The 11547-nt window shown below is 43.0% G+C and overlaps 1 protein-coding gene across 1 annotated transcript in view; it reads left to right on the top strand.

Annotated features, from left to right (window-relative positions):
- The first annotated feature begins 1464 nt into the window (after positions 1–1464).
- Positions 1465–11547, top strand: part of atad2b (ATPase family AAA domain containing 2B) — an 85239-nt gene continuing 75156 nt past the window's right edge. Inside the window, exons 1-16 of the mRNA XM_071923348.2 lie at positions 1465–1650; positions 3474–3640; positions 3988–4019; positions 4150–4297; positions 5048–5147; positions 5309–5435; positions 5620–5769; positions 5960–6035; positions 6237–6338; positions 6575–6686; positions 6844–6959; positions 7701–7875; positions 8085–8173; positions 9168–9327; positions 10714–10804; positions 11115–11426. Of these exons, the coding sequence (XP_071779449.1) occupies positions 1549–1650; positions 3474–3640; positions 3988–4019; positions 4150–4297; positions 5048–5147; positions 5309–5435; positions 5620–5769; positions 5960–6035; positions 6237–6338; positions 6575–6686; positions 6844–6959; positions 7701–7875; positions 8085–8173; positions 9168–9327; positions 10714–10804; positions 11115–11426 (2059 nt within the window). The 5' untranslated portion in view covers positions 1465–1548. The remainder of the gene's footprint in view (positions 1651–3473; positions 3641–3987; positions 4020–4149; positions 4298–5047; positions 5148–5308; positions 5436–5619; positions 5770–5959; positions 6036–6236; positions 6339–6574; positions 6687–6843; positions 6960–7700; positions 7876–8084; positions 8174–9167; positions 9328–10713; positions 10805–11114; positions 11427–11547) is intronic.

The raw sequence follows: 11547 nt of genomic DNA, 5'->3' as shown, positions 1-11547 counted from the left end.
AATATTGCCGAAAGAGTTGCCTCACCGTTGTTGCCTGGTGCTTGTCCATTTACGTTGCCCCCAGAAATTATCTACTGTATCACAAGCACACCTGCCCCAGCAATTGAACACTGAAATCAGTGGTGGACTTAGGCTATGTGACTGGTTATAACTCAATTTGGTGATTAAATTAAAAAAAGAAAACTCTAGGATACAAACCTTTTCTATTTTACATTTTACAACCTAAAATGGTTGTAAAATGTAAAATAGAAAAGTTGTTGTTTTATGTCTAGTTGTAGGTCTTGATTTTTATAGACTGATAGGACTGTTGCATCACTTGCAAACATGCCTTTGTGAGAAGTTAAGAATAAGCTAAATGATAAAATAGCCTATTCTCTTTACTCTCTGCTGCACTAGGCTATGGCTGGATTATGAGAAATTAACAGGGCTTAAAAATTATGGGGGAAAAATATAGCCTAGTTTTGATAAAGCTTAAACACAGAAACTAAAACCTGAAACAGATGGCTTGCTCAGTTGCATCTCCGGTCAAGCCAGAAATAGTACACACACACACACACACACACACACACACACACACACACACACATACACACACACACACACACACACACACACACACACACACACACAGGTATGAGTTGGAACCAAAGTAGTGGGGTACACCAGTGGTTCCCAGACTCCAGGGACCCCCAGGGGCCATTGAGGGGATCACAGGGAGTCCTCAGCAAATTGAGGTTTAGTTTAATTTTCAAACAAACTTTCCACTGTTATAGCCCCACTTGCACTACAGACAGACAACAAAAACCTTCTTAGATTTGGATCTCTGGGACAAAACCTCTGGCAGTTGGGTGTCTATGGGTTAAAGGTATCCTTGACATAAAACAGTTTGTGAGTCCCTGGCGCACACTACACATTCATGTCATCTTTATTGGTTACAAGTTCCCCAGATGTGGCAACCCCAAAATGGCAAAGAAAACGTTTTGAGGTAATGAGCAATAATGTTGACATCAGCAGGGGTGGGGAGTGTCACATCAACAACTGAATAACTTCAATAACTACATGCAGGGACAGTCTGTACTCACTAGTGAGTTTATATACCCCTTGTGCTTTATAGTATTTTTTTTATTTTTATTTTTTTTACATGGCATTCCTGTATTCCTTTAGGGACTCATAGTGTGTCTGTGATACTTATTGGACAGTACTTAGTGATCTTAATGGCAGTGTATATGGTTCCACATAATATTATATAGTGAAAAATAATAACATAATTATTTGTATGATCTTTGTGATATTATATTGTATTCTTCTTAAGTTATTTTTAGAAGATTACTATAGTTATTTGTCGTAAGAGTCCAGTCAGCAAAATTAATGCACCTGCCAAGCAGATCCACATCCACCTCTATTATCGTGGCGGATCTGGACCTGCTGCTGACAGCAGACCGGAGCGACACAGAGAAAGAGAGAAATGGCGCCTCGATGCTGCACTCACTGAGGCAGTGTTTGGAGCTGGATAGAGAGATTCAGTAAGGGCAGACAAGAGGATAAAACATGGTGAACACAAGAAAGAGCTCACGGCCGGTGCCTAGCAGCCCATTCATCTCTTCAAGGACTAGGTCGTCGGCGAGAAATGACCCAAACTCTGAGGAACATGTAAGCTAAGAGCCGGGTTCTTTTCTTTGCCGGCGAGCTAGCTGGCTATGCTAAGTGGCTAGGTATAGCTATAGCTGTGGCCTCTAGGTGCTCCAACAGTGTATTATTCACAACAAAAACGACCTACACTGGACTTGACACCGACTGAATCAAGCAGACAAATAATAAAAGCATTGAATGCATTGATTCATATGCGTGCCATTTGCGTTGAATGCGTTGTAAAGCTGTCAATTTGTAGGCTAGCCCCGTTAACTCGTGGCTAGCTCCAACTTGAGTTCCCTTTGTGTTTGGCAATTTTTGCCCGGCTGGCTTGTTGTGCCATTGTCTTTACAAATTAACGCCCCAAGTATGGTCAAGGTGATTTTGACGTGAGGCTGTTGGCATTATCTTATGCCGTCACCCTGAGTGTATTAAGGTTATTATTTGCAAAGATGTTAAGAGATTTAACGTTAGTTAAGCTAGCGTTAGTAGGCTGTAGCTAGCTGGTCAGCTAGCTTACTGTGGGGGAAGGGAGTCGCAGGTTCACAACAGTTGGCTGGCTCACGTCCTGTATTTAGCAAGCTTGAACTTGGTGAACTTTCTGTTGTTAATATCCCAAAGACCCCTACACGTTATTTACAATACGGGTGTAGAAAAGCCTGTTTTTTTCACTTATTCAAAATATACACCTCCTAGGTGGCTTTCCATTTTTCTCTGATCCTCTGACCTACAAGCTGCCTGACAGTCTTTGTCTATTGAATCTCAAATGTAAACACTGAGATTATGCAAGGCAAGAGACTGTTTTTTTCAGTTGTTTTGATTATTACACCACTTAACACGGTCCGACAATATTATTTCGGGATCAGATAATTTATTGTAAGTGATTGGCGAATTCTTGAGTTTTAATGGGCTGTTTGGCAAGGGTTTCTATTTTGGCTGCTGAATTGTGGTTCAAGCACTCAAGAAATTTGGGTCTTTAATGGCTTATGTCCAGTCCATTGAATGGCAAGCCAGGCTAATTGATGGCAAATAAGAGATGATTGAAAGGCTGTAGAATGACACAACTCCCACTTAGTGTTTTTTTTCAGGATTTCAGATTCTTTGTAGCAAACCCCCTTTGTAACAGTTTATTGTGTTTAGACGTTTTGTATAGTCCTAAACATGTTTCTAAAACTGACCTGCATTTTTGTGACAGTAGTTGGAATTGAAGGAGGAATGGTTCCAAGGACCAGGGTGTGCCTATCAGGCCACCTCTGTGTATGTGTGTTCATTGATGTTTGGTACACCTTGCGTTTTTTCAGTCTGTCTGCGTCTATTCAGCCAGTCAGACAAACCCCTCTGCAGGCATTGCGGACAGTTGCCTATGACAACAGTGAGATATGCTCTCATATCAGCAGGGAAGTTAAGCTGTGAAGGGCATGAGCATCAAGGGCATATGTCTGGTTGATGTTGCTCATTCAGTTATGATTCAGAGAATGCATTGAGGAGTTTGGTACCAACTGTCTTATCTCGTCCTGTTACTCTGCTCCGGCTTCCTCAGTTGGTGTCATTAATTTGTTCTTGCTTTCTTCCGTCCTTGAAGTCCTTTTATGCTATTATGGGTTTGACTTTACCACTTGATTCCTTGTGTTGGCTCAACAGTTTGGTCATGCTTACTTTTTATTATCCTGGAATTGTAAGATGAGTGACAGGGTGATTTTTGTTTTCGTTGTTGTCTTTGTGAAAGGTTGGGATACTCGTTGGCGTCCTCGTTTTTCTGTCTCTTGCATGTCCTGTTTGTTTGTCTCTTTCTTTATTTCTCTCTCTCTCTTTCTCTAAATTGGTGGTGTCTTTCCGTTCATCAGAAAGAGCCCAACAGTGATGTGAGCAGTCCCAGCAGCCCGCGGTTGTCCCCCCCCTCCAAGCGGGCGCGGAGGCAGATCACCTCCGACCCCAGCTCCAGTGATACCTCTCCCTCCCCTCAGACCAAGGGCCAGAGGGTCAGCTGGGACATTCCCACCTACCGCACCAGGTCAGCTGGTGGCTACCATTTCACTTGTGAATAGTTTGAAACCATGTGTGGAATAACACTGCAGTGGTTAATATTGTATAGTATTGAACTTGGTGATAGACTGGTACATTATTACGTTGTCTCAGGCAGACAGAGTTATTACATTGTCTCAAGACAATTATGTTAAAGCCATTAAATATCATTTCATTGTACTCAAATCAGTCCTCATCCTACTCATGCCATGTACTGTAATTAGTGGAACAGACAGACTCAAACTTGAGCTCTCAACGGGTGTTATGTGTGATTAATGTGTGTGCAATCTTCTGGTTCAGACCTTACATATTTCGACTTTGCTGTTTTATTTCCAGGTTGTCCTCTCGCACAATGCAAAATGGGCACGGTAATTCCATTTTAAAATGTATTCTTTTTTAAAAAATGTACAGCTATGCATGGACAGTGTTGCATTGTAGCAGCATGCTGTTAAGGAATCTGATCCCTAATTTGCTTACTGTTTTTTGTTGATGGTGTAGCCCACATGAGTCACCGGGATGAGGAGACAGGAGGGGGAGATCACTCTCATATGAATGGCCATGTGGAGCTGAAGAAGAGTTGCAGGGTGAAGAAGAGCCAATTTGAACACCTCAATCAGAGCCTGTTGTTTGACCAGCTGGTCAACAGGTAGTTAGCTAACACACCACTGACACCACCGCTCGCACCACTTTCTTCGCAGACTTCGGTATAATATACTGTATATTTGAATGTGGCTTCAAACAGAAGAGAAACAGGAAAGTAGGTAGAGTCAACATGCAACAGCTTAAAGGACTATTCCAGCATGATTAGAGGTTTTCCTTTTTCAATCCCTTTAATGTTAATTGTGACTGATTGTGTGAATTTTTAAATCAGTTTTGCCATACCTCTCTGGCTCATTCACTCCCATTCAGTTCCAAATGGTCTCGGTTGGTGAAGGTAATCCATCATTGTCAATGTGAAGCCGACAGTTGTGTTTTGAAAAGTTTTATATGCTAATATCAGGCTATAATCTTTTATATTTTGAAATATTAATACGCGCATTAGGGAACACTGCAAGAGCCGAGACGAGACAGGAGGAAGCGTCTTGCTCACGCTTTCTGCTTCTCTGATTTCTGCATTTTCCTCTCCAAAATAAAAGTTTCATCCAATAGCTAACGTTCTCTGTGGTTACTTTAGGACTTGCCTTCTGTTAGTCACAACCCATTCAGGCCAACAGAGAATTTCAAGCATCGACATTGCTTTTAGTTACTGTTTTGGCTGTCTGTTCCCTTTGGGAAGTGCATTGTCTCGTTCTCTCCCACAGAAGTACATTCACCCATGATGCACTTTTGTAAAGGTGCCTTTAGGTTGTCATATTCTGTGATTTGACCCTGTGTTCTTCTGTGTCTCTGTGTGTAGCACTGCGGAGGCTGTCCTTCAGGAGATGGACAACATCAGCAGCATTAGGCAGAACCGTGAGGTGGAGCGACTCCGCATGTGGACTGGAGACACCGAGGAGGTGAGTGTGGCACCGCTGTAATACACAATGCCAGACCTAGCAAAGTTCCAGCACCTGTTGAAAAATAGGAAATGCTTTTACTAAACCCCGGAGTTTTGTCATGAAATGACAAGTGAGCTAGTATGAACACAAGTGTTAGTCTAAAGGCCCTGTTCTTCCAGGAAAACATGGACATGTATTCCCGAGTGAAGCGCAGGAAATCCTTGCGGAGGAACACTTTCAGCATGCCTACACACCACAAAGTCATGAGCAAAACGGAGCAGGAGGAAGAGGAGGAGGGGACGGAAGGTCAGTCTCCTACTTATGTGCTTCTTATGAATCAGTGCAAGGAGGTGGGGATGAATGCATTGCAAACTACTTCATCAAGTTTTCCCAAAACTTTGAAACCATAGTGCACTTTGTAAAAGCTCAACCTTGGGGTAGTATTACTCTTCATCGCCAGTTTGAAAACCGCACTTGTTGGGACTTTCAGAATCTCATGGGGAGGAAGAGGAGGAGGATGTAGAGGATGACGATGAAGATGATGAAGGAGATGAAGTGGAGGAGGCAGGAGAGGAAAATGACAGACCGTATAACCTGAGGCAGCGCAAGACTGTGCAAAGATACGAGGCGCCACCTATTGGTAACTATTGCCTGACAATTTCTTCTTGTCTGAATTCATTTTGAAACCTTTTGTTTACACATTTTGTTTTGTGTGTGTGTTGTGGACATTGTCTGTTTATCTAATGATTTTCTCTCAGTTGAATCAGGTCTGGAACTATATTTAGGGACTTGGTGTATGTCAACCAATCCGCTTGTGCTTGCTTTCTCAGAGCCTGTGAACAGAAAGCAGAGCAACCCCTCACTCTTTGACACCCACAGATCCCCGGCAAGAAGAAGCCATATAAGGTTGGTAGAGAGACTTGTGAATATCTCAGTCAAGTCTGCTGCTAAATTATACTTTTTAGATGCAATACAAATCACTGCCTACTACAACTAATAATCAACTCGGAGCTGTGGGTTTTAGAACTGTGTTTGGCTCATATTGGTCTCTACTGATCCTTGAAGCGTGTGACAGTGAATACCGTTTCTCACACTTCTCCACTTCAGAGTAAAGAAACATGCCATTCACAGCAGTGACACCACCTCGTCTTCTGATGAGGAACGGTTTGAGCGGAGGAAAAGCAAGAGCATGACCCGTGCCAGGAACAGGTGACAGCTACCTCTTTCTTTCTTCTTCCATTCACCTTCTTCTCTTTAGTATTATAATATTGTAGATGTTTTTATGGAGCTTAAACGTTAAGAGTTAAGACCACTAATATGCTTACAAGGGAAGAGTTTTAGGCATAGCCATGTCATGGGAATTGTCAGCCTTGTGTGTGCCCAAGGATTTGTATCATTATATTCCTCAAATATAATCACTTAAGTCAATGCCATTTATTTCACAGGTGTTTGCCCATGAACCTGTGTGCAGAGGATCTGGCTAATGGGGTGCTGCGTGATCGGGTGAAAGTGGGTGCCAGCTTGGCCGATGTGGACCCCATGAACCTTGATAGCTCAGTGAGTACAGACAGAAAGGAATACCATATTGCATGAGTGCACTGCAGTGCAACATGTACAGGAAGGCATCCTTGCTAAAAAATCTTTGAACGATATCGTATCCATAGGTGGCTGTGTTGCATATATGTGTGTGTGTGTGTGTGTGTGTTCTCCCCAGGTGAAGTTTGACAGTGTGGGGGGCCTCAGTAACCACATTCAGTCACTAAAGGAGATGGTAGTGTTCCCTCTGCTTTATCCGGAGGTCTTTGAGAGGTTCAAGATTCAGCCTCCCAGGTGAGAAGAGCTAATATAATTGACTAGCTTCCAGGGTTGTCACTTTTTCATGTTGGAAATAATTTTGTATTTTCTTACAAAAGTTTGATGAAAAATCAAGACTGTATTGAAAGTTGTCTGCCCCCCTTATTGACACTTGTCATGCAAGCCCACTTTCATGACATTCTTTTTGTTACTGTTACTTTCTTGTTGCAATTACATAGACATAAGGTGACAGGGATATCCTGGTATTTCTCAACAAATTCAACACATTTTAACATTTAACATAAAACAGTAAGTTTGCATTTTCACCACAGCAATGTTGTGGGGAATGAGAGTGCATTACTTGCTGCAATGCTTTGCTGTCTCCTTTGGTAGCAGGTATTGCTCTGAATGCATCCAATTGAGAACAGTGAAACAGGCCAATGATACACAAACTGATACATGGCTTTTGAACTGTAGGAGTTTAAGTCAATATTAATGGTAATGGTGTAAATTGAAAGCTACTTTGGGGGATAGCAACAGCTTTTAAGCTGCTGACCAACAGCAGAGCCAAGTACTAACTACTAGGACCAGGTCCAGTTCAAATATCTTCAGTACTAAATTGGCATTTAAAAATTGAATCCATCCAACGAAATTTGCTAAATTAACAAAGCAGCATAGTTTGTAACCATCAAATAAACATTTAAGATTATAAACAAATGTGAGAGCAGAGTAGACATTGAACACAATCTCTCTCTTCCCTCTCCGTCCCCTTTTTAGAGGGTGCTTGTTCTACGGCCCACCAGGGACTGGAAAGACCCTGGTAGCGCGGGCGCTTGCCAACGAGTGTAGTCAGGGAGACAGGAAGGTCTCCTTTTTCATGAGGAAAGGAGCCGACTGCCTCAGCAAGTGGGTCGGTGAATCAGAACGCCAGCTACGCCTGCTCTTTGACCAGGTGAGTCGGCGGGGCAGCACCATGGTGGGGTCAATGGGCAGTCTTTGGACAATATCTGTTTTTTTTTTTCAGTTTTTGTATTTTTAAGAAAATTTATTCCCTGAATTGAAAGTGAGCTGAACCCAACCATTGTCATTGGTCAGTGTGTGCATTTTTCAAATTAGCATAGTGGATCTGTCATCTGACGTGGGGTTTATGCTTTTGATCAGGCGTACCTGATGAGGCCGTCCATTATCTTCTTTGATGAGATCGATGGTTTGGCTCCGGTTCGCTCTAGCAGGCAAGACCAGATACACAGGTAAGGCTTATAACCCTCTTATCAAAGGTCGTCCAACTATTCTGTACACCTATTTATGTTTGAAACATACCAGCGCCTCCGACAGAGAGGCAGAGTCCAGTGTCAGAAATCGCACGCATAATCGATCACTGTCTGTCAACTGAACAACCTAAATAGTAGTTTGTGACATCTTTTATAGCCAAAGTGGAAATGACAAGATTGTGTTATTTCCCACATCTGTTTGTTGGAAAACAATTTTTTGTCCAATAAACGACTGACCAGCATGACCAAATAGATGTAACAATAGGTATTGTTTGTTTTTCATTTGACTGTGAGCAAACCTAAAAGTACCAATGGAAAACGAAAATGGTAACAATTTCACTTCTGATTTGGACCAATTCAAATGAGCTGCAGGTGAGAAAATACCCTATTGTGTAAGAATTGTAAACAGTAGAGCCTTGTTTATCTCAACCCTGAGGAAATAGATGCCGTCTAGAAAATGGAATATTTGGAACTGTGAAATGCATCATTGAAATTCTGGACCAGAGCTTATTCAAAACATTAACTGTGCATGTGAATGCATTTTAAGAGGCTCTGTATTTTCTACCATGCTGGGTAAATAGTTGCGTGGAGCCCTTTCAACAAGGAAATGGGGCAATTGATATTTTTGCTTCACCATGTTTTGCTCATTATGCCTGTTTGATAGATCAGGTCTGTATAAAGTCTGATATTTGGCTTTGTTGTGAGTAAAGAGGCCTTGTTTTGTCAGTATTGTGTGTCTTGTCTGCACTATATGTCCTGTTACATTTTGTCCTGCACCTAGAGTGTCAATCCTGTATTAACTGTTTTGCAATGTGTCAGCATCGGTTAACCAAGTCAAATTACTTGTGCACCTTTTGCACTTGGTGAATTGGTGCGATGCTTATTCCGATATGTAATATGTTATCACATTTTTGTCTATGTACTGAATAACATGTATTCCATTCTTTCCCACCTCCTCCTTCCCTTTGTCCAGTTCTATTGTGTCCACTCTGCTGGCCTTGATGGACGGCTTGGACAGTCGCGGGGAGATAGTGGTCATCGGTGCTACAAACAGACTTGACTCTATCGACCCGGCACTCAGGAGGCCTGGACGCTTCGACCGGGAGTTTCTGTTCAACCTGCCTGACAAGAAGGTGAGAAAGAGAGAAATGTCAATATTGTGTGTAGGGGACACACACACCGATACAGACGCTATCAATGCAAAGTCCTCACCAAACTGCTTTCATTACACTTTGCAATTTGCAGTAGTGTTTTTCATTGGAGGAGCATTACCTTTTTGATTTGTATACCTAAAAGATTAAATATTACACATCGAGTCCAACATATACAGTCGCAGATTTACTTGTTTTTACGTGTTGTTGCCTCACAAAATCCATTATCTCCTCCTGAGCCTCCTCAAGATAACGGCATGCCATATACAAGGAGCACATGCTGTACATACACAGCTGTACCCACACGCACATCCAGCTGGGATATAATAATAATATGAAGAAATTGGTGTCTCGCTCATAAGATTGTCCTGCTAAGAAATTAGTACATGCAACCTTCTGGCTATTTGCCAGACTTGAGAGTCTCCGCTGCCGTTTTTCCTCGCTGTTGATGTTGTTTTGATCTAACAAGCAAATAGCAAAGCAGATCCTCATTAAGTTTGTGGAATATTAAAATCAAATTTCAAATAATTCATATCTGATTGCTTTTATCTTGCATTTGGGCAGACTTGGCCTAATTGTTCTTCCATCCACAAAACAATGTGTATGTGTGTAAATGTGAGAGTGAATCAGATCAGCGACTCATTGTAGGTGACTCCTCCCCGTCGAGCCTGTCTAATTGGTCGCCTTGCATCATTTGTCCACACAGTGGGATCGTGGGTAATCAAAGCGTAATCTGCAGGCCATTGCCGGCTAAGCTCCCCACCCAGTAGTGAGCTCTCACTGATAAAAACCTTGCTCCTGTGCAAAGAGCAGGCGTCAGCCTCACTACACATTCAAGTTCAGCTCCCTCCTAACATTGCCCACACTGGTAGGCTTATTGCCTTATGAAATTTGGCTGAATCGTGTCGTTTGAATTTAAAAGATGTGATGAAAGATGATGAAAAATGCTGCCCTTGATTCATCACAAAGCCCACTTTGTTCTTGTCTACTCATCAAAGCAAAGTCATGTGGAGAGTGTATAAGGAATTGTTGAAGAGCATATTGAGCTCTAGTGCAGGCAAGCCCTTCAGCTAAACTCACTCACTCAGTTTTGATCTCTTTCTCTTGCTTTGTCTACGCTTTATTTATTCTGTCTTTTGTAACACATACCATTTGGTTGACACGCTTATCCAAAACGCCTTCTGCTACATTGTTTGTTAGCATTGGCGGCCACAGTGGCAAGTAAACTTCAAACCTTGCCAGTGTTCTACCTATTGAGCTACATAGGACTTGTGCTCCCTCATGTGTTGACTCTGTTTTTTTTGTTTTTTGTCTGCGTCTGTCTCTGTCACATCTATCACTTCTTCCGTTCCACCCCACCCCCTGCAGGCCAGAAAGCACATCTTAGAAATCCACACGCGGGACTGGAACCCTAAATTGGCTGAGCCGTTTGTTGATGAACTTGCAGAAAAATGTGTCGGTAAGAGAGCGATGCTCATATATAATCTTAAATGCCATCTTTGCAATAGTGAGTGTCAGGTTAAATTACAGCTGGCCAGTAGGAACCTGTACAGGACACTGTACAGAGAATTTTCACCAAGCTGTAACAACAAAGGTAGCAGTGCTTTTTAAAGTTTTGATTTAAAATGCTGACTTTTCTGTTCTCCCTCAACACTCCCTGAACTGCTCCCTGAACATGGAGAAAAAAAACGATAAACCCAAAACTCAGGAAAACCAAAAAAACAAAAGTTTCTGACTGACCTTTGCATCTCTGCCTTGCTACTGTCCAGGCTACTGCGGTGCTGACATCAAAGCACTTTGCACAGAGGCAGCCTTGGTGGCGCTGCGCCGCCGCTACCCCCAGATCTACGGCAGCAGCGTCAAACTGAAGCTGGACGTCTCCTCCATCGTCCTGGGGCCTGGGGACTTCAGCAGGGCCCTGAGGACCATCGTCCCAGCCTCCCAGAGGGCCCTGGCCCCCCCGGGTCGAGCCCTGGCCCCTGCCCTCAGGCCCCTGCTGGCCAACTCCCTCTCCCTGGTGCTGAGAGCCCTGCTCCGAGTCTTCCCCCACGCTCAGCACACTGACAGGGACAACACACACGGTAGGGATCAGGGGGCCTGGGAGCCGTGTTTTCTGCTGTGTCTTTTGTTATCCATCACTTTCCTGTCTGCTGCTTGCCACTTCTCCCTCTCACTCTCTCGCTCTTGCTCTCTTCTCCCTTG

This window comes from Centroberyx gerrardi, chromosome 18 (genome assembly GCF_048128805.1).
Source record: "Centroberyx gerrardi isolate f3 chromosome 18, fCenGer3.hap1.cur.20231027, whole genome shotgun sequence".
Lineage (NCBI taxonomy): Eukaryota > Metazoa > Chordata > Actinopteri > Beryciformes > Berycidae > Centroberyx > Centroberyx gerrardi.
This window is presented reverse-complemented; position numbering and strand designations above follow the sequence as displayed.